Source organism: Alosa alosa, chromosome 11 (assembly GCF_017589495.1).
Source record: "Alosa alosa isolate M-15738 ecotype Scorff River chromosome 11, AALO_Geno_1.1, whole genome shotgun sequence".
In the NCBI taxonomy this organism is placed as follows: domain Eukaryota; kingdom Metazoa; phylum Chordata; class Actinopteri; order Clupeiformes; family Clupeidae; genus Alosa; species Alosa alosa.
In genome coordinates, this window is record NC_063199.1 from 26,259,479 (window position 1) to 26,283,012 (window position 23,534).

At 41.8% G+C, this 23,534-nt stretch overlaps 2 protein-coding genes across 3 annotated transcripts; one reads left to right on the plus strand and one right to left on the minus strand.

The window, feature by feature from the left end:
• Nucleotides 1–811: 811 nt before the first annotated feature.
• On the minus strand, nucleotides 812–4,939 carry lcat (lecithin-cholesterol acyltransferase). Its single transcript, XM_048256922.1, has 6 exons — nucleotides 4,651–4,939; nucleotides 4,114–4,270; nucleotides 3,324–3,439; nucleotides 3,137–3,232; nucleotides 2,742–2,966; nucleotides 812–1,962 (listed from the first exon to the last, which is right to left on the minus strand). Exons 1-6 carry the CDS (start codon nucleotides 4,790–4,792, stop codon nucleotides 1,340–1,342), a joined length of 1,359 nt encoding a protein of 452 aa, XP_048112879.1. The 5' UTR covers nucleotides 4,793–4,939; the 3' UTR covers nucleotides 812–1,339.
• Nucleotides 4,940–5,389: 450 nt separating this feature from the next.
• ccdc135 (coiled-coil domain containing 135) lies at nucleotides 5,390–23,447 on the plus strand. Of its 2 annotated transcripts, none has more exons than XM_048256902.1 (18): nucleotides 5,390–5,491; nucleotides 8,034–8,210; nucleotides 9,518–9,689; nucleotides 9,952–10,077; nucleotides 10,874–11,068; nucleotides 11,804–11,962; nucleotides 13,669–13,887; nucleotides 14,203–14,319; nucleotides 14,438–14,510; nucleotides 14,916–15,044; nucleotides 17,326–17,454; nucleotides 17,598–17,815; nucleotides 18,365–18,580; nucleotides 18,755–18,865; nucleotides 20,299–20,409; nucleotides 20,866–21,060; nucleotides 21,939–22,078; nucleotides 22,848–23,447. In XM_048256902.1, the coding sequence occupies exons 2-18, from the start codon at nucleotides 8,065–8,067 to the stop codon at nucleotides 22,927–22,929; spliced, it is 2,538 nt and encodes an 845-aa protein (XP_048112859.1). In that variant the 5' UTR covers nucleotides 5,390–5,491; nucleotides 8,034–8,064; the 3' UTR covers nucleotides 22,930–23,447. The 2 variants fall into 2 exon arrangements, with proteins under 2 accessions (XP_048112859.1, XP_048112860.1); XM_048256903.1 differs by having other exon boundaries at nucleotides 5,425–5,491; nucleotides 8,061–8,210.
• Nucleotides 23,448–23,534: the final 87 nt, after the last annotated feature.

The window sequence follows — 23,534 nt, forward strand, 5'->3', positions numbered from 1 at the left end:
CAATGGAGCATTCTACTTGCATTGTGAAGAGCCGTATAATAATGCCCAATAATAGGCTACAGTCTGTGCCACTTGTGTAAAATTCGCCGGCCAAATCTAGTATGATTTATTTCTACAATAGCCTTTTTGTGTCAGTTGTAATCTAAGTCAGTGTTATGGAATATGACTTATCAAGTCTCAGTTCATAGCCGGGTGAACACCGAGTAAACAGCTTAGCTAGCTGGCTACGATTCTCATACAGTAATATCAAAGATCCTTGCTCCTTCTCAACTCTCTGGTAATATTCTATTCACAAAATACAACCGTTAGTACGGTAATGTTAAATCTTACTTGTGAAAAGTAAATCCCCCGAGCCGTTTGCGATGGTCCGCCGATTTGAGCAGGAACATGCTGCACAGGCCTGGCATCTTGTGTCTTCTGCTGCAACGCAACGAGCAGTAGGCTATGACCGGTCCAATATAGCGGCCGCATTTCTCGTTTCCAGCAGCCAATGCAGCGTCTATGTATATTATGTCTATGCTCTCAGTTACGACTGAGAAGGGTCTGGTTTTAACCGGGCTAGGCTAGAATGGCTTTATATAATTGAAAGTGATCATTTTTCCTGATATATTATCATGGAGGTCCTTTTAGGAGGCTTTATGGACAACAACATTTTCATCACTTCTACCTTCATAATTTCTGGCATTTTGCATTTTGAAAATAAATTCAGGTCACTAATAATAACCAGGACAAAAGAAGGATTAAACATAAGCTAATAGAAGTAATAGGCAATGATGGGACAAAGCTCAAAGACAAAGTCTATGAAAGAATATTAATGTTATTTTCATCACATTTTATTTCTGCTATTTGGTTTAACCAATACACACCACATAATGTTTGCACTACAGTCTGGAGTCAGTCACATGAAGAATCATCAGGTCAAACCTAAGGCATCCAGTCATATAAAAGTCCATAAATATATATATATATATATACACAAAAATGTTGTATACATAATAATTAGAATACAAATAAATTCACAAACACAATAAAAAAGAAACAATTTGTATTTTAGGTACCTAAAATATCCATCTTCAACACATAATGGAAAGACACCACAAGTAATACATACTGTACAACTGAATGCTTGAGGCTTTAAGAGTCTGTACAGAGCAGGAACCTTTTCTCCATCTTAAAAAAACACGGTTGTCTCGCTGATGTGTGTGATGTTTGGCACTGAGTTACCAGATTACTTTCTTTAACACTCTTTAATATTTCTCCTTCCATATGCACTCATGACGGGCAGGTATGTACTCTAAACAGAACGCTGCGTCTGCCTCCACTTCCACGCAAGCTTGGCCTAGGGTGGGGAGATTAGGGGCTCAACCGTGGGCAACAGGCTCATGTTCTGAGGCCGAGGTGCCCGTGTGGGGTAAAAGTCGTACGCCCGGTACACGTCGTCGATGTGCTTCCCCTCGAAGATCCTCTGGAGCATGAGCAGGACCCGGGGGTTGAAGACCATGTCCAGGTGGGGCAGTCCCCACAGCTCCTTCACGTGGACCGGCTGCTCCTGCTGACCCACCCAGCGCTTGCACAGACTCATGCTGCGACTGTCCACCGTGTCGTCGCCGTCCTCGTAGAGCATGTCCACTGGGTCGGCGTTGGGGAACTCCTCGTCGTACACGTAGGTGACCGGTGTGGGGAGCCCCACTCCGTAAAAGCAGTAGACCTCCACGCCTGGAGTGGGCAGACCGGCCGTGAGGTTCCTGGTGTCCTCCCACATGTGATAGCCATCCTCAAAGTTGATGTCCTGGAAGAAGCGCTTGTAGTCCTGGTAGGTGTAGTTGAAGGAGGGGGTGGATATGAACACGTGGTCATTTGGCCAGGCTTCCTCAAAGGGGATCATCCATGGGTTGGTGGTCGTCATGCGCTGCTCCTCTCGGATCTTTATATTGGACACCAGAGGGATGCCATCGTTCTCACCTACAAGACAAACCATGTGTTCACTTATACTGTACTGCCTCAACCCATGTGTTCCTTACACTGCCTCAACCCATGTGGTCCTTACACTGCCTTAACCCATGTGGTCCTTACACTGCCTCAACCCATGTGGTCCCTACACTGCCTCAAGTGAGCAGTCTAGCCTCTCCACACTAAAGATGAGACCAACTTGTCCAACCATAAAAAATGGTTTAGAAAATATAAAGGAAGCTATTCTTGCATGAGATTCTGTACCATTCACTTGGTCTTTCTATAGGTATGTCTGTCTTAAATCTTAATTAATTTTAATGGTTGAATTGATCACAAGTATGAATTACTTAAGTACGTTCTAACTGCTGCAACACCAATTTGACAATTTTTATGAAATAATGCATATGTAAGAAACAGTTTATCAAAAGCTGAGTACAACTCATTTTGTATTAGGGCTAAAATAAATATGATATATGTCTATGGGGCAATACATGTCTGTGGTAAATATCCTGATCTGTCTAAAGTACACCTATACACAAATTATAAAATGTATAATATAGGAAATTATATTTCTCTTTGTGTTTGGAATTATACCAGGCCAAAAGTCCCCATCACAATCTGACAAAAATCATTCATCAAAATAAATTCATTCTGATCAGTAAGTTTTAAATGACATTATCACTAAATATTTCGCTAATTTCCAGGCCCTATGCTGGACCATTATAGATCTGTCCCTGATGGCAGTCCTCCATCCACAGATGACAGACCACAGCTATGAGATGGCTCCATACCTGACGCCAGCACTCTCAGGGGTTTGACAGCCCCTCCCCATGGCGCGCCAAGGGATATGAAGCTCTTGATGTACTTGTCCTTCCACTCCTGGCTTTGCTGCTTCAGGAAGACCAAGATGTAGTTGCTGCCCATGCTGTGGCCAAGCAGATGGACCGGCTGCTGGTATGTGTCGTGCATCTCCTCGACCAGGTCCCGTAACCGATTGAAGTAATCCTCCTGTTCGTCTGCAGGGGGAAACAGAGAGAGAATGACCAGTAATGCAACATGCCTGACTGTTTATTCACCATAGAATTTCTATTGGCAGACACAAGTGTAAAGACGTGTTTGTGTGTGTGTGTGTGTGTGAGTGTGATTGTGAGTGTGTGTGTGTACACATGTCAGAATATTTACATACTTGGGGCAATCCTCCAGTCATAAGGAGCTGCCCGAACGGTCTCATTGCGAACATAGCCCATGTTGACCAGATGCTGCACCATGGTGTGGAAATAACCTGGGGAAAGACAGTTTAATTTACCTGGATCCACTTCACGATTGAATGTAAACAAAACTGTGGTTCTGGGGTTGTGAGTGTCTGTGCTTACCTGCTAATTTGTTTGTGTCCAGAAACTCAATTGGGTAAGTCTGCCCAAAGCCAGGAACCCTCACCTCCACACCAGGAGCATTGGACGTCTTATGTGTGGTCCTGTTGTACACAATCCTATGTGGGTGCGTGTGTGTTGTTGGTGATGGGAGGGTTAATTTATCAAATTATTGATAAATTCACTTGACCCAAAATACAATATCATGTGAGGCTGTTGTATAATCTAGGCCTACTTCTAGGCAGATCGCTATATAACATAATAAAGCTTTAATATCTGTAATTGCTGATAACACAATAAAGCTGCAATTTTAAATAGGCTAATACATGTATCTGGTCCTGATAGCAAATGAAAACAGGCATTACACTCTTTACACTCAAAAACTATACTATGCAATTTAATAGCACTATAACGACTAGCAGCCTCATATTTCACAATATGACACCAGGACTACATATATAATGTCATAGCATACATTTAACTAAAGTGCATGTAAGTTCCTGGCATTCAGTATGAATAGAACCACTGGTAAACCCTATTGATTTAGAAGATTGCATAATGCTGTCACATGTTGATTTTTTTAACAGTGTTCCATTTTATTACTATGACACCTTTCTGTGTACTGTAGCCAGTGTTCACTGTTCTAGTATTTCATAAAGATACTGGAGTTAGATTTAAAAAAAAAAAGCCTAGATGCTTTCAACACCAGACTCTTAGATGAGGTAACAATTACTGAGGACATACAGTTTAATCACTACAGTAGTCTGATGTCACTGGTCTGATTCTCTCCCACCTGATATTGTCAATCCAACAATCAACGCCAATTGGCATGAACATGTTGAGATCTATCCAGAGAGTGAAAAAGTCATCTGTTTTCTTGTAACACATCCAGTGCACAAGAGATGGCTTGTCAATCTTTGCCTCTAGACGATTTCCCAAATTCCCTGGAACTAGAGCAAGGGTGAGGAGGTTACTGGCGGTTACTGGTTACATGGCCAAGAGTAAACTGACATTACCATTTGACAAACCCAAAATGACGTCTGACGAAGGGCTTGAGTTGGCCCGAAACGTCACGGTAAATAAATTATAACTTGGGAGCATATACTGGTGTTGCGAACTTTTTTCCCTCTTTCACAAACCCAAAATGAACCGTGAGATGACGGAATTACTCTGTAACCAACATTGCATTTTGAAAAGATAATTATAATACAATCTTAACAGAACATTCTGCTACAATCTTAAATTGGCAGTAGCCTGCCCTACAAGTAACCAAAGGTTGCTAACTAATCATGCAGTCAGTTTCCCCTACTTCATGCGACAGAGGTCTTACCTATGATAACCGGCGGAGTGTTGTTGGTTGCCGTATGTGGTTTTGCAGTGGGAGGGAAAATAACATTGAAAAGCCAAAACCCTGCAGACTGCTGGATTAGGCACAGTAGCAGCAACGCACGCAACGAGTGAAGAAATGCCATCTTGACCTACTACAATTGAGTTCTTCTTCACAGAGCTAGACTCTGTGCTATTAATGCTGTCGGCACTGCCAGTGACCATGCAGAGGCGCACGGGGGCGGGACCGAGTGGGTTCAGGGAATACGTGAGTTCAGGGGGTCAATTTACAAAGAGTGAAAGACCCGGGAAAGACCGGTTCCCATATGAGCTGTCCAACATTTCAGTTTAACGTGGGTTTGATCTATTTCATGCTTTGAACCTGGGTAGCGTATGCGCACAAATCATTGTGGAACCACGCGTGAATTGAATACGCGCGTTCGCGCGCACACAAACACTCCAACCTCTCTCGCACACCAATAATCGCAAACAAATCTACATTGTGTCCCAGAAAAATAAACATGCCCTATTGATTTTAAGTCGCGCAGCCTACTCAGTGCAGGCGGAAAGTGAAACATTCACATAGCCTAATAAGGAAAGTGGAAGTTTCTTGGCCTAGACATTTAGGGTAGAAATGTACAGTTTAGTGTTTTTATACATATATTTCTCCCTAAAACTGTTCAGTTAAGATAAAAGCAACAGTGTCTTACTTCGCCATCAGCCGTCTGCCTACAGTCTATGAGCGGGATGTCCCAACTTTACTTTCCAAGCGACATCACGCGACATCTTGTCACCATGGAGACAGTAGGGAAGCTGTAAACTCTGCGCGTTCGCTGAAGAGAAAGGTAGTATTAAATAAATCCTGTAATGAAACATTAACGTTCTGGACATAGGCACATTTTTATTCATTAACTTGTCTCCTTTTAGGTTCTGGTTTCTGTTTACGTTATGTTTGCTTGTCATTGTACCTTCAGCAAAGGATGCCCAGGAGTTTTGAAATTGTTAGCTTGCTAGCTAGGGTAACCTAACCAACAAGACGTTTAGTAGGCTATTCAGTCTAACGTTATTTGCTTTAGCCTATGGTTTTTCATAGATATATGATGATTTTTCCGAGTGTCCGTTCGCTGTCTCACTGTTCACGTTGACAGATACACATCACTGCTGCAGCAAAACATTTTTTAAGCAATGTATCAGCGTAAAACCCCAATTCCAAAAAAGTTGGAACGAAATTGCAAATCCACATAAAACAGAATGTGATGATCTGCACATCTTGTAAATCTATAGGGCAGTGGTCCTTAACTGGTCTGGCTTTGGGACCCACAATTTCCCATGTTCATTTAGTCGCCACTCGCCATTTTTTTAAGTGCCTGTTCCGTTAGGCTACTTGTTTGGAACATGCTGATGTTTGGCATTGCATTTGTGAAGTCTTCAGGATTCTAGGATATTCTAGATCTGACAAAGTAGTAGCCTTTCTGTATTTTTTTCACCTACAAGCTCCCCACCCAGAATGGTCTATGGTCCCGACCCGACCCACCATTTAAGAAACACTGCCATAGGCTATTCAGCTACAAAAGGGTGCTTGACGTGAACTCAAATTCAAAGTGAAAAAAATAATAATTAAAAAATATACGTCAAATGACATATAATTATAGGCCTATTCCCTTATATGTGAATAATTCAAAACTGAATGTCTCCATTTCTAATTCTTCATATATTTTGCATATTTTTTCAGTTTTTGGTGTGGTAGTCCTAAAATGTGTCCACCGGTGCAACAAAATAAAGAATGTCATTACTTCAGAGAATGTTGGACAGATAAGATAGATGAGCCCAAGGCATATTAGTTTGCCCCAATTATATTTCCACATCAAACATACTCCCCCCCAAAAAAAAAAAAAAATTCAGAATTATGTTATTTATATACTATAAGATGTACACATAGAGACTTCACCCAAATGTCTGGGTTACATTCATTATATTTAGTATAAAATCTTCATTTCATCCTAATAGCTGCATAGTAATGATAGCATTATTATACTATCCAACACTTTTTAACACATAAATTCTTCATTAAAATACCTTTTCCACTCGCAATTCAATTTGTTGTACCACAGGTCATGCCATTGCACCATTGGACAACAGAGTACTAACTATGCCCATTATTATTTTAAATTCAGTCAATTTTTTAGTACAACACAGGTAAAATATATTTTTCTGAAAGCCATACTTTCACATAATCATGAAAGGAATTTATCTATAAAATAACTGGGTCAAATTCCTTGAACAACCCATCAACATAGTGTGTTTGTGTGTGAGGGAGGAGAGTATGTGTGTGTGTGTGTAAGAGAGGGAGGAGTGTGTGTGTGTGTGTGTGTGTGTGTGTGTGCGTGTAGTAGAGTGAGTGGTGTTAGTGTGTTAAAGAGAGGGACGATAGTGTATGTGTGTGTATGTGAGGGAGAGTGTGTGCGTGAGTTAAAGAGGGAGGATAGTGTGTCTGTGTGTGATGGAGGATGTGTGTGTGTGTGTGTGTGTGTTTGTGTTAGAAAGAGGGAGGCGAGTGTGGGTGTTTATGTGTGTGTGTGTGTGTGTGTGTTCATGTGTGTGTGTGTGAGCGGTAGTGGAGTTAAAACAGGTAAGGTGTGTGGGGGTGTGTGTGAGTGTGGTGGTGGGTTAAAGACAGCAGGTAGAGTATGTATGTGTGTGGGGCAGAGTGTGTGTGTGTGTGTGTGTGTGTCACTTTTTATTTATTTATTCATGCTAAAGTGCAAGACAATACAAGAGCTCGAAAAGCAGCATGAAAGGGCGATCCCTAAGAAGCAAGAATTGCTTATAGCGGGGACCCATTTTACTCTTTCAATGACTTGGCCATTGATAGAGAGACAGGTATTTTCCACATTATTTGTATTTTTTGTGGAGCGAAATATAATATAGTTTGTTTTATTGATATTTAGTGATAATGTGTCTTCTGGATCTCAGATGGCACTGCATTAAAACCAGACCTGTTTCTGTAATGAAAATCGTTGTGCGAGCTCAGGAAAACATCCTGTAAACACTGTCTATGAACACAATGCTTCAACCACAAATGCTCTAGCTCTAGCCTACCAGCTGAAATATATATTGGGCAAGAATGGGACTACATTTCATTCTCAAAACTCTAGCAACTCAGTTCCCGAACATTTACAGAATGTTGTTGGATTAAGAGGTGAAGCAACACAGTGGCAAATATGCCCCTGTCCCAACTCTTTTCAGAGGTGTTGCTGCCATCAAATTCAAAATGAACAAACTGTAAGAAACAATGCAATTTCTTGAACAACTAATATATTGTCTTTGAACTATTCTCTAAACTATTTGTAAATCATAGCATTCTGTTGTTATTTACTTTTTACACAGCACCCCAACTTTTTTTTCTGCCTCAAGTTCAATGGAAGCGGTGCCAGAGCATGACGGGGATAAAGAGGAGGCGGCAACGGAGCAAGACAATGAAGCACAGACCGATTTTGCAAAGAAATTGGAAGAGCTGGACCAAGCCCTCAGTGCAGTACAGTTAAATAACAGCTCGTTGCCGATGTGAGTCAGGCCTTGAAGCTCAACTTACACTCAGCCTAACCCATGCGAGGTTACTATAGAGCATTGCTATAGAGCGATAACATGCAGTAGCTCAGCCTACAGTCTTGGGTCATGTGAAAGTGGGTCATGAGCCCCTACAGCTGTTAAGACCCCCCCACACACACACACACACATATGTACTGGATGTTTACTCCGGACATAAAGATGACCCCACAGCATGTTGCCTTACACACACGTTTCCTTCCTGGCATGCTGCAAAAACAAGTTCAGCATTGCATGAACTCCTAAAACAAATGTGTTGAAAACAACACAACCTGTGTTGTTTTTAAACACATCTCTGTGTCCAGATAGGGACAACACAGTTTGTGTTGTTTCCTTTTTAATTTTTTTTATTTGTTACACAATATGTGTTGAAAATAACACAACTTACGTCTCTGTGTCCAGATAGGGACAACACATTTGTTTTAAGAGTGGGCTTTTGTCCAGAATTTCAGTGAAAGTAGCACTACCACAAAGGCTATGTGTTATCTACGCACTAAACTACAACATACTATATTAAAGTGTGTGAGAGTACAGTTAGAGTATTGTTTAACACATCAGTATCAGCACAGCTGTTGTACATTCTGTAAATGTATTCACATTTATTTTCTTTTGATTAGCAATACTGTCATTTAATTAAGAAAAGAATATGGGATAAATACATCTACTGACTGTAAGACACCAGTGCTACTAAACCACTACTAACCACAGTTAGGTAGGTCACAGAAATGGTACTACCTACTCAATGTGATTTGACACCAAATTTGCTGTGGTGGTCAACCTATCCTGAATACAGAGAAGGACATTCACATGCACCAGACATGACACATGCTGACCTATAGAATGGACCGATGTCCAGAAGTTTTCCCAGCATCTATTCAGTAATCCCTGGTTTCAGTCCAGCCTCTCTTGGCATCGTGTGGATACTAAATTGATCCCTAATGGCCACAGGCTGTTGGATGTTAGCCCCCGACGTTGGCATGCAAATGTAGGACATAAAATATAAAGTGCCCTCTTACAATGTTAACTATGGAAAAAAGAGTTCTAGAGGTGCAGTCCATTAATCACTCCTGCTGCTGTTGTTGTGGTTAGGAGTTGAGAAGCGATAAGTGAGATTAGTGCCTTTGTGTTGGATAAAAGAGTGTGTTCATGGGCATTACTGGTAAATGTGTGTAAAGAGCATTTGTTTGTGTGCTTGTGTGATGAGAAAGCAGGAGCTATGAGTGTTGGTTGTAGATGTATGATGTGCTTTATTGTCCTTCCTGAAGGCCTGACAAAAGGGAGAAGGATGAAAAGCTGTGTCCCCCTTCCTATAAGAGCAACTCTCAAAAGGAGAAGCTGGTCATTGCTCTGGCTGAGAACTTCCGTCGGCAGTACACCCACCTTTATCCCGACCGAAAGCCTCTTTTTCTCAGTCCCCTTAATGAATGTGGGGTGGAGGTACACTACACACGCACGCACACACACATATATACATGCACACACATACACTCACACACATACTGTACATACACACACACACACACACACACACATACTACAAACTCATCATGCCTCACATGTATGCCACACAGTTTGTACATGCATCTTCTCGTCCCCTCTGTCCTCTCTCCGACTGAGTCCTGTCTCTCTCTTTCTCTTATCTATTTAGATTGATTTCCCTCAGTATATCTGTTCTCATGTCTTATTTCTCTCTTTGTAGAAGTTTGTGAGTACTACACTGCGTCCAACTGTACTTCCTTATCCAGAGCTCTTTAACTGGGAGGGGAGCGCTAGCTTTGTGTCCGACTTCCTGTCTCTGGAGGAACTGGACCCTCCCACAGACCCTGTAAGAGTGCTTGTTTGTATGTGTGTACAGTGGAGTATTTATTCTAATATTATTACATATATTACACATATTATTACATGTACTTACCCATTTTTATACAAACAGCTAAATTACAAATGACCTGGTCATCATAGATGTCTTGCACACTGTTTGCACCGCTGTAGTGTCTTGCAATAACCTGGGGTGCAATGAACTGTGTAGAGACTTTTAACCTATAGTTTGGAGTCAAAAGCCAGAACTCTGACCTTGATCTTGATGAGTACTGACAATCCATTGTATATTGGCTGCTTGAATCAGGGAATCCTTGGAAAAGTCATGGAATTATAAAATATGTATTTTCTAGGCCTGGATTGAAAGGTCATTGAAATTTATGTAAGTCATGAAATTTCATTTTTTTATACCAGGGACGTAATGGTGGGAGAGAACATATTTTATCTAGCTTTGTTGTTTAAGTCATACCGGTATTTTATAAGTAGCCCCAGCCTGTGGTGTAAAGTAAGCAATTTTGTACATAGGCCATGAAAAGTCTTCGAAATTTCATTCAAGGTCATTGAAACGTCATGGAAAAGTTTTCAAATGTTGGTGAAATGGGTGGGAACCCTGCTTAATGCTTCTAGTTTCGGAAATGTACTGTATGTGTGTATGTGTGAGCAGGTTGAAGAGTTATGTGTTTATGACTGTGTTTGTATGCATGTGTGTGTTTGTGAATGTCTATATGTGTTAGTGGAATGTGGCCTGCTGTATATTGATATGCATGTCATGTGTGGTGCCTTTGGTGGTGTTTTTGCCCCTGTAGCCAAGGCACCTGTACTCTCCTACGCGTGTGCTGCAGACCCAGAGGGGCTCATGTTTTGACTTCTCCACCCTGCTGTGCAGTCTTCTGCTGGCTGCTGGCTACAACGCATACTGCGTGAGCGGCTACGCCACAAAGGATGTGTGCCTCATTAACCTTGGCCGAGAGGACTGCCCCCTGCTGACCAGACATGAGAAGGTGATCACACACACAGACACAGAGAGAGAGAGAGAGAGAGAGAGAACAATTCAACGTCAAAGTTCAAGTGAACACTCTTTTAACTTTGGATAGCTGGCCATTTGGACATTACCTTGGCTGTTTTGTTAATGTGGGAGTCCCTGTATCTGATAAGGAAGTTTCATTGTCCCTGTGTCTGAGATAAATTATGACACTCAACTCCTGTTGTCATTTGATAATTGATGGTTGTCATGCAGAATTCTTTAATCTCTTTACCTAGAATTAATTAATTCTTCAGCCTCCGATCTCTGACACTTCCGACCTCCAAAGTGTTAATATGGCACCAAATGCCTGAAACTTTGTTCCTGTGATAACTGACATGATGATTTTGTTGTAATTAAATCAGGTCTCAATGATTGAGAATCACAGTCTTGGGTGGACTTATTTGTATCTTCTCACTGCGTGTGTGTATGTGTGCATATCCATGTTTGTTGTAGATATATCCATCTGTATTCGAAGTGTGTGTTTTTAAAAAAGCATGTCTGTGTGTGTGTGTGTGTCTGTGTGTGTGAGTGTGCGTATATCTGTGTGTATGTGTGTGTGCGAGTGTGTGTGTGTCTGTGTATGTGTGAGTGTGCATATATCTGTGTTTATGTGTGTGTGCGAGTGCATGTGTGTGTGTGTGCGTGTGTGTATGTATGTGTGTGAGTGTGCATATATTTGTGTGTGTGTGTGTGTGTGTGCGTGCATGTGCAGGGTAAAAAAGAGGAGCAGGCTCCTACAGTTCTGAAGTACTCAGTGAAGCCCCCCAGGGATCTAAGCAGTGCCTTTGAACGGCGTCAGGAGGAGGTGCGTCAGAAGGAGGCGCAAGCTGCCCGTCTCAGGAAACAGCAAGAGGCAGACATGCTCCAGGAGGTGAGGGGTCAAAACATATGCGTATCCACGTGGATTTCTGTTATTAGCCATTCATTTAATTGATTATTGATTGATCAGTGAATCAATCAATAATAATTAGTAATAATCAAAAGTCAATAACAATTTACTCCTAGTCTATGTGTGTGTGTGTGTGTGTGTGTGTGTAAGAGCATCAGAGGTCTCCTCTAGACCTGCTGCTTATGTGTTCACAGCTGGGTGTGCGTGTGTGTTTATGTGTTTAGGAGCCAGAGAGGCTTCTTCAAGTTGGACTCCTCCTTTATTCACTGCTGTTTGTGTTTTGTGTGTGTGTGTGTGTGTGTATTTCTGCATTACTAGAAGTATACAAAGTCACAGTTTGTGATAGTTTGTGTGTGTTTCTTCATGTATGTTCAGCAACTTGGGACACAAGTGTATGTGTATCTGTATCTGTATGAGTGTATCTGTCAATGTTTGTGTGCCCAATGTGTGTGTGTGTGTGTATAGGAGTGTATCTTACAATGTTTGTGCCCAATGTGTGTGTGTGTGTATAGGAGTGTATATTACTTGGGGCAGCCGTGGCCTACTGGTTAGCGCTTCGGACTTGCAACCGGAGGGTTGCCGGTTCGAACCCCGATCTGTAGGAAGCGGCTGAAGTGCCCTTGAGCAAGGCACCTAACCCCTCACTGCTCCCCGAGCGCCGCTGTTGTAGCAGGCATCTCACTGCGCTGGGATTAGTGTGTGCTTCACCTCACTGTGTGTTCACTGTGTGCTGAGTGTGTTTCACTAATTCACGGATTGGGATAAATGCAAGAGACCAAATTTCACTCACGGGATCAAAAGAGGATAAATACGTATACTGTGTGTGTGTGTGTGTGTGTGTGTGTGTGTGTGTGTGTGTGTGTGTGTGTGTGTGTGTGTGTGTGTGTGTGTGTGTGTATAGGAATGTATCTTACAATGTTTGTGTGCCCAATGTGTGTGTGTGTGTGTGTGTGTGTATAGGAGTACATCTTACAGTGTGTGTGTGTGTGTGTGTGTATAGGAGTGTATCTTACAATGTTTGTGGCCAATGTGTGTGTGTGTGTGTATAGGAGTGTATCTTACAATGTTTGTGTGCCCAATGTGTGTGTGTGTGTATAGGAGTGTATCTTACCATGTTTGTATGTCCAATGTGTGTGTGTGTATAGGAGTGTATCTTACCATGTTTGTATGTCCAATGTGTGTGTGTGTGTGTATAGGAGTGTATCTTACAATGTTTGTGGCCAATGTGTGTGTGTGTGTATAGGAGTGTATCTTACAATGTTTGTGTGCCCAATGTGTGTGTGTGTGTGTAGGAATGTATCTTACCATGTTTGTATGTCCAATGTGTGTGTGTGTATAGGAGTGTATCTTACCATGTTTGTATGTCCAATGTGTGTGTGTGTGTATAGGAGTGTATCTTACAATGTTTGTGTGCCCAATGTGTGTGTGTGTGTGTGTGTATAGGAGTGTATCTTACCATGTTTGTGTGTCCTGTGTGTGTGTGTGTGTGTGTATAGGAGTGTATCTTACAATGTTTGTGTGCCCAATGTGTGTGTGTGTATAGGAGTGTATCTTACCATGTTTGTATGTCCAATGTGTGTGTGTGTATAGGAGTGTATCTTACCATGTTTGTATGTCCAATGTGTGTGTGTGTGTGTGTGTATAGGAGTGTATCTTACAATGTTTGTATGCCCAATGTGTGTGTGCAGGAGCTAGAGCGTCCTCCTCCTGACCCACTGTTTGGCCTGCGTGTCCACTGCTGGGTGTTGGTGAAATGTGGCGATCGCGAGGTGCCAGAAGACTTCTTCATCGAGCCGCTAAGTGGGAAAACCTTTCCTACCACTGACCAAAACTTCCTGGGTGTCGAGAGCATTTGGAATAACCACAACTATTGGGTTAACATGCAGGACTGTCGGCGTGGCTGTGCAGTGAGACTTCTTTTTTTTTTTTTTTTAAGAGCACCTCAGAGGAAAATTGTAGAGTTTTTAACCTTGTTAACATGTCCAGATGATGTCTGCTATGTTTTACAAGACATACCTTGAGCGAAATAAGCAGTCAGTGTCAAGAATTCTGCGTTGGACCTTTTTTTGTGAAAACAACTTCTGGTGGGGGTGGGTGGGGTGGTTGTGGTGTGTGTGTGTTGATGTAGAAAAACATCTGGTCGGACATGTTATGGTTAAAAATGTGTTTCTGTGTGTACATAGTGCACTTGTGTGTGAATGTGTAAATGTTTTTGCCTGCAGAACATGACCTTTGACCTGGGAGATCCAGTCAAGTGGGAGTACCTGCTGTGTGGGGACACCAGCCAATACCTTTTGCACATTCCAGCCATGAAGAAACAGGATTTTGAGGACGATGATGTAAGTGTGTGTGTGTGTGTGTGTGTGTGTGTGTGTGTGTGTTGTATTTGCCCATAGATTTCATTCAGTCAATCTGATTTGTGAGGACGTTTTTGTTTGTTTGGGATGCTTTGTAAAGGAGGAGAAGGAAGAATCCAAGGTGTTCGAGATGCCCCCATCCTGGGTGAGCGAACTTCACATCTCACAACAAGGTACGTAAACACACACACACACACACATATATATACATATGCTACACAGTATATACTGTACATGCTGTCCATTGTACATAACATACTGAATACATGCACAAACACTTTCAACAAATATGACCATCACTGACACCTTCCTTCCCACAATTTCTTCTTTTTGACTGCAGTGAGTGCTACTGACTATATGTGTAATTTACTCCTGTGAAAGACAGAGTGCTGTTGGAATGTGTGTGTGAATTTGTGTGTACCGTATGTTTGTTTGTATCTATGCACCTGAGTGTGTTGTGGGCTATGGATTAGTGTTGTCTGGGAAGCATCAGGATTGATGTGTGTGTGTGTGTGTGTGTGTTTGTGTGTATGTGTGTGTGTGTGTGTGCATGCGTGCATGTGTGTGTCTGGTGTTAGATATGGAGATGCGGTGCCCAGGTGGTATAAAGGTACTATTGTACAGGAAAGCCAAGTTGGAGAAATTCGCCCCGTACCTGCTGAAAGATGGGTTGGTCACACGTCTTACCACATACCATGACCTCGAATGTGAGCAAAACAAACTTATACTCACTTACTTGTCTCACACACAAGTCTATGTCTGTCTGCCACAGCTGTTGGTTTGTAGAGGTCATAATGGTTTATGTTATATAACTGGCCTCAATTGAGTATCCATTTGATATATGTAGTGGTAAGGGTTGTTCTTGGTCAGTTGACTAATTAAATATATAATAAATATAATAAATTAAATATCAGTTGAAGTAATTTTATATATATATGTAAGGGATAATGTATAGAACGCCGGTCATTATCGGGAAATAGGTCCCGACAGGGCGAACCGTTCCGCCCTGAAGGGACCTATTTCCCGATAATGACCGGCGTTCTATACATTTTCCCGCTTATTATACGGCTACTTGCCAAAACGAAACAATACCCAACGATATGACTCTTTAGCCTACATAGCCTAGGCTATAGCCTATTTGTTACCGTTTCATTGTGGCTTTTGCTGAGAAACAAATAGTTCGCAACAGCACACGCTGAACTTGAATCAAACATTCTTTAGAACACAGCTGATAAACCGTCTGCTTTCACTTTTGAATTAAGTTCCAGTAGTTGCGGAGTGATATGAAAGACCTGAATTAGAAGCACAAAACCCATTTTCCTTGACAGCGGTCTGTTATACTTAGCAATGGCCTGTTATTGAGAAATAGCAGACCACCGAACGTTGGGAAGGCCCATTCAAGTGAATGGAGAATTCTTCAGCATTATGAAGAGCTGTGTAATATATATATATATATATATTAGGGGTGTAACGGTTCATGTATTCGTATTGAACCGAAACGGTACGGGCGTCACGGTTCGGTGCATGAATTTACACGGAGAATACACGGTATAAAAATACATAAAACTCGTGTGCGGATTAATTACTGTCATGAGCATACTGTTAAGTAGCGAGAGTTACGGGAGTTCTTTAGCGACACCTAACGCTAATCTGTAGCCTCCCCTTAGCTCTGAAGCTCTGATTGGCGCCTATGTTTTTTTTGTCAGGTCGTCGGTCGAGTCCGTCAGTCATTAGAAGCACTAAGGTTAGACCCACAAGAGTTAGAGGATCCGCTGGTCTCTTTAATATCGCAAGTTTGAGAACTTCAGTTACAGTAACGTTAGTACAGGCGAAAGAGTGGTGGATAAGATGAAACTGTGTGTCGGCGTTGTTCAGCAGTTGTTGGGTATGTGAGTGGAAAAAATGCTACACATATTCGAAGCCATCACCCAGATGATGTAGGCTACCAATCACTGAAACGAGGGGAAAAAACTTCCCCTGCGCTTCAGCAGCCTTTGGATACACATACAAATAGGGCCAAAACCTATGGCTTAAATTAAATGATTTCGTAATGACAGAAAGCTATGTAAATCGCGTGGTAATTACCTGTATGTTGGGGTAACTTGTAACTTCTCACATGAGGAGCTGGTAGTGTTAAGTGCATAGACAGTAAAATAAAGTGACAACGCTAACCAGGCTAATAAACAAACCATGCTACGGTGAGTTAACGTCAAAGGGCAAAGTCACGTGACTTCTAGTTGTAGTCTGTTTATGAAATAAAAAGAGCAATTTCGTTTTTTAAAAAAAAGGCAAAATAGTGTGATATTTTCACAGTTAGTAGGCTAGATTATTACTTTATACACAATAAAAAAAATATTGAGGCAAATTGTAGACCCTTCCATATACAACTAAACACAGATGTTGAAGGTCTTGCTTAAGTGGATTTTTAAAAATCATTTTTCTATGTAATTTGCACTTTCAGAAATAAGAGATGCTGTAGGCCTATTTTCAGTTTCATAGCTGATTGTCTTATTTTGTTTACAAGTTACAGATGGAGTCTGGGTACTTATTGTACTGTTTAGCCTACATCTTACACACTTCAGGCTGTTGCAGATAGCTCAGGGAAGAGACTGCATGACACTAGGTGGTACAGCCTGAGACATGTACAAAAAAAATGCTTTCTGCATTTTTGTTTTGCTTTTTCCCTCCATTGTACTCTAAACTCGCGGATGTCCGAACCGTGATGTCCGAACCGAGGTATGAACCGAACCGTGACTTCTGTGTATATTACACCCCTTATATATATATATATATATATATATATATATATATATATATATATATATATATATATATAAATATAATTCACAGTATGAGTGTCTTAGGGTATCTGGAGTCCCTTCTGATAGTGTGACTTCTTTTTAATTAAGATGATTGCGTGTGTTTATTTTAGTATACAGATGCTCAGGCTAATCTGCTGTGCATTTTTGTATGTGTGTGTGAGAAAAGGCACAAAGGAGTGTATTGTCAAAGAGTGGTACCAAAACAGGAGTGACCATTTGGAGGAGAGAGAACTCCACAAGGCTGGCAACATCACACTGGAACGCTTTACACATGGGAGGAGTTTTGCACTAAAAAGTAAACACACACACACACAGACACACACACACAACCACACCCACCCCCACCCACCCACACACACACACATATATAATCACATAAGCATAAATGTTGGTGAAAGGTACTGGCATCCTCCAGTTAAACCAGCGTCCTTCGTATAGGTCACAGGTATGTGACCCTGACACCTGATTCGGACCGGGATATGGAGTTCTACAGCCAGGCACGAGCAGACGGCCTGGCCCGCCGGGTGGAGGTGGGCTTACAGATGACCGAGACCTTCGAGGACCGTCCAGACTTCCTATGTTACCGGCACATTGTGTTTGGCAAGCGCGCCAGAATAAATATATCCCAACCTGTACATGTGCATCGCCCTCTTGTGGTAACCATACGCAATGACACAACAATATACTGCACACACAGTAGAGACACAGCAGCACTCAAAGAATCCTCCATAGAAATAAATGGGGTTAGTTTGTTACACATATCCCTCCCTTGTCTACACATATCCCTGTTCCTGTAATCTAGGCTAAGCAACCATGCCTCCCCATTCACTTGAATAGGAAAATAATATATGATATATGATAACTGTCCATAAGTGCATTACCAAGATGGCCACCAAGTGGGGGTACTTGCCTATAAAGACTTTGATAGAACACACACTCAGTTCAAAAGAAGTCAGCACAGCAAAGCAAACACTACACATTAGAGCACTTTTCCAAACACACAAGATAATCACAATGCAAGACACAACAACTACAGTGTGCAGCAACGGAGAAAATGAAGCAAAGAATACTCAAACAATCCAACTAATACAACAACCACTACAAAACAATACACACACAATACCAACTAGTGTGGAAACAGTTGTACTAAATATAATTCTCACAGTCACTCATTCACTCACTCACACTAGCATTTGTTTGAGCAGAAGGTGGTGGAGCGTTTCCATAGAGACACGACTAAACCAGCCAGTGAGGATGTGGCAGAGCGGGTCTTCCTGGTGTCAGAGGACCGCATCCAAGTAACCTATCACCGTGACGACGACCGAATCATTCCGGCCTGGAGGAACTTTATCAAACCACAAAACTCTGGAGACGCACAGAACACCGTCCCTTTCACACCAGACATGGCCTCAACGTTTCAGGTGGATATGCACTCATGCTATATACAATACATTACGTTCACAGATACAAGGACGTACACATATGCACCCAGACATACCCACCTCACCTCACACCTTGTACAAATAAATATATAGACATACTCAGCAACAAAACACTTCATCTTTTGTTTGTGTGTTTGTGTGTGTGCGAAATAGGTGGATCCATTTCAGAAGCCCAGTAAGAACCTCTTTCTCTATGAGACACTGATTGGTCTGATGAAAGAGGAGGAGAAAGTGGCTCAGAGAATAAAGGACTCAGAGAAAGAGGTAAATAGTTACACAATGCCACATGGTACATCACGTTCACACATCACAGCTCCGTGTTACAGTTCTGCGCAGCAGTCTAGACAACTATGAAACATAATGCACATATACAGCAACCTAAATATTTATTGACACCCTGGGTATAGATTATTGTGGCACATGTGTTTTCGATAAAAAATATTTCTTTTTGAGGAATTTTGTCTTCCCTGAATAAATTTGCTTCCCTTCAATGTTGGATTTTTCCCTCATTGACCGTTGACATGGACTTAAGTATCCCTGTTATGAGGCTTATCCCGTTTTTGATCATATTCGAATTGTGCTGTTTACATGAACACAGAGAAACGTATTAATATCCCTGTATACATGATAAGTACTAGTATCCTGGTAACAAACAATAGAGTTCTATGTATGTAGCCAGCCGCTGTTCGGGTGTGCATGAAACAGTATCCTGGTTTCTCCACCTAGCATGAACCAGTATAGTTCAAAATCCCGATCATAACTGGGATACTGAAGTGCATGTAAACGCAGTCACTGTTTTCAATGCAGAGGGGGCTATACATATTAAACATAAGCAGTAGTTGATTATGGTGTATGCGTCTGTGTGTGCACTGCACGCACATATGAAGTAGGTTGTCTGATGTGACATAGGTCATAGAAAGCCTAATGAAACACTGATGATGGAATAGAAGAAAACAGTAGTAGTAGATCACTGTATGTTGCCCCCCCCATCTCCTTCTGCTACTCTACAAAAGCATCATCCAACCCCTTCTATTCTACTGCTCCCCCTGTTTCTTCACCATACTAAATGTCAGCAGCAAGAAACTCATTAAAATCTCACACACTCACCCACCCCCAGCCTCACTGATGCAAATGACACAGCCACCACACGCCTTGCACGCACCATAGTAAGCAGCCCTGACCATCCCCTGAACCGTTTCTTCACCCTACTCCCATCTGGCCGCAGATACAGAGCCCTGGACTGGAAAAAAGCGCACTTTAAGAAAAGTTTGTACCCTCAGCAATCACTGCACTTAACAAACTCCTGTGACAATCATCCATCCCCCCTATTCTTTTGTGTGTATGTTGTCTGTACTGTCCACCTTTTTGCTTGTTTGGTGTTGAGGAGGGAGGGAAACTGGGGGGGGGGGGGGGGGGGGGGGTTATATGTTATATGTCATGGGGTGTGTTAAGTTATATGTTATATGTATGAGGCTGTGGATATCCTGCATGGAATATAATGATGTGTGTGAAAAAGAATATCCTTATAGGACAATAAAGACTCTATACTATACTCTATACTATACTAGTAAAGGAAAAGCAAAAGTAGTTCCATAGTAGTAGACATTAGAAGTAGAAGACCAGAAGAGTCTGAGAATAAAGGTTATCTTTGTGTGTTTATTAGTGTGGTGTGCATATTTGCTGACATCTATGTTCAGGTGAGGGCTATCCTTGATCTTCGCCGTCATGAGGAGAAACATATTGAGCTGCACATCTCCATTTACAACACAGCCAGGAATGACAAGGCTCGCAAACATCGAGAAGCATTGGTAAGACATTTAACCCTTTTTGAAACATTGGGAAGCATCGGTAAAACATATTCTAACCCTTTTTCAAACATCAGGAAGCATTGGTAAGCATTGGAAAGGCATATTACAACCCTTTTTCAAACATCAGGAAGCATTGCTAAGCATTGGGAAGCATTGATAAGGCATATTCCAACCCTTTTTCAAACATTGGGAAGCATCACCAAGGCAACCTTTCTCTTTCACATATAGTTATCTATTTGGCTGGCGTTTTTAATCCAAAACCGACTTACATATCTCAGTTATTACAAGGGCCAGTCTCCCCAGAGCAATTCGGTGTTAAGTGCCTTGCTCAAGGGCACAAGGGTGACACCTTCAACTTTTTCTGCCATTCTAGTCCAGCTTCTAAGCCATTACGCCACCACTGCCCCTGGTCACGATCACGACTCTTTCCCTCTCCCCTTCTTGTCCTCCTCTCAGGAGCGTATGGCTGAGGAGGCGCGTCTACGACAGGAAGAGAAGGAGTTGGACTTCCTGTCTCCGTTCCTGGCCCAGCTGGGCAACCCAGACCAGTTGACCCACCAGATGGCCCTGCAGCTGCGTAGCGACAGTCTGGCCGACCTCAAGCAGCGTCTTATAGATAAGGCCAACCATATTCAGGCCCGCTTTGAGAAGGTACACCACAACCTCAGAACATTGAAATCAAAGATTCTAGAGCATTTCACACATGCTTAAATAGAACCTTGCATATGGCTAAATAGTGCTTATACCATGGTCTAGGTTGAAAAGGGTGTCGTTTAAAAAGTGATATACTACACCTATAAAATTATTATGACGTTGCTTGACAACGCCTGAGTTAGTTCGCTCAGCTGTGACTTATCAACATTCCACAGCGTTGCGATAAACAGCTGAAAAAACTAATGACTAAAACTCATTTAGTATTAATAATTGATTTCATATTTATTTCGTAAGTGACCATGGTATAAACGGGATAATGCCCTTCGATGCGTCCATTATCAGAAATAAATGGACTTCACGGAAGCAACCTCCGCTTCGCGTCGGATGGTTCACGCCTCCGCGTCGTCCATTTATTTCTGATAATGGACACCTCGTCGGGCATAATCCCTTACATAAGACACAATAAAATTTTGATAGTCTTCGCCATTGAGACCTTTGAAAAATGTGTAACACAGTCTGAACATTTTAGAAAATTATTTTTCATCTTGTCTAGTCCAACTTGAAGCAGCGTGGTCAGAACCTCTTTGCAGTCTCATAAGCCTTCATTGGACTTTGTCCATGTAAGTGCATTGCGGAGATGAGTTGTGTTTCTGTTGTATTCCTAGAATCGTCAGTGTTATCCACTGTAGCCTTACAAGCTGCGCTGCCAAACCTGTTAGAATTTTGTAGAGAGAGAGACCTATCACATGCCTCATGTACTGTGAAAACAAAAATGTGCAGCAGTCAGAGATGAGAGATGGAAAGAATTATTTTCTAGATTCTGCTACTGTCTGTATTTATCCATGAACTGAATGTTTCTTTCTGGTGTGCGGCAGGAGACCCAGGAGCTGCAGCAGAAGCAGCAGTGGTACCAGAAGAACCAGCTAACCATGACCAAAGAGGACGAGGACCAGTACCTGGCTTACTGCTCTGACACTATGTTCAGGATCCACGTTCTTAAGCTGCGCCTTAGTCGGTATGGACTCACAGCAGTATGGATTCACCAGCTAGAGGCTACATGACACTATACATCACACTATATATACAATAATTGTACAAAGTGACTGGCTGTGTCATTGTTTATGTGTGCCACTAAATTGTAATGCAGTAGAGGTATTATAGTTAAAGGAACCATATGCAAGAAATGTATTTCAATGTATCATAAAATGGCCCTGATATGTCACTAGACATTAAGAAATCATGTTCATTTCAAATACTTATATCACTGACAACAGTAGTCCGGCCAGGATATTGTCATTTAAAAAGTGAAGTTGCAGCCCTCAACTGATGTTGATGCTGTGTTTTGTCATGTTGTGTTGTGTTTTGGCCTGATGCGCCACCCTCCACCTATCTACTAATCACAAAGTCAGTAGTGTTTCGTCATCCGGGTTGGCAACCTCGAGTCAGGGGGGGAGGGGGGGGAGGGGAGGGGATACACCGCTCTACAGTAATTGAAAGTGATTGCAGTACCAGTTTTGGCCACAATCTTACATATGGTTCCTTAAACTGTATATAATGCAACAACATTATAATGGACACTGCAAAATCTCAATATCTTATATTGACATTTTGTGATGTATAGATGTGAGTAGTACCAAGCTTTAGTGCAAGGTGTTATGTTATGAGTTAGGTTGTAGTTTTTACAGATATGTTGTTTGTGCGAGTAGTAGGGTTAGTAAAAAATGATCTCTGCTAATAGAAATCAATAGCTGTCCTAACTGAACTGTCATCTGTGTGTATCATAGGCATAAAGACCGGGCCCCTCAACAGTACCTCGCTCTGGATGAGAAGCTCAGACGAGATCCTAGGCTTGCCCCCTTCCTGTAGACATGTCTCTACTTCGACAAGTCTCTGATTTATATGCACAGACACCAATGTCCTCACACAAGACAAACATGCATACTCACATACACATATGTGTATACCCTGGACCTGTATCCCTCAGAAACCACACACACACAAGAACACACACTGGATAAGCTGCTTGTTGAGACACTAAGGTGTGTGCAGCTGCATCAGCACTTTTCTTTGGTGACAGCTAACCACCCTTTATCTCCTTTTTTTGTAAAAGTGAAGATAAAAAACAAAGTCTACTTAAAACACTGTCCTGGATACTACATACTACATTAAAACACTGTCCTGGATACTACATAACACATTAGAACACTGTCCTGGATACTACATAACACATTAAAACACTGTCCTGGATACTACATACTACATTAAAACACTGTCCTGGATACTACATACTACATTAATACTACATAACACATTAAAACACTGTCCTGGATACTACATACTACATTAAAAGTACAGGTTGGTCCTGGAGATAAAAACACATGTAACCACTTGTTTTTGATTGATGGATGGATGAATGGATGGCGTGGGCACTATGTTTGTTTGTTTCTCTCTTTATTTACCTCTGAGAAGAA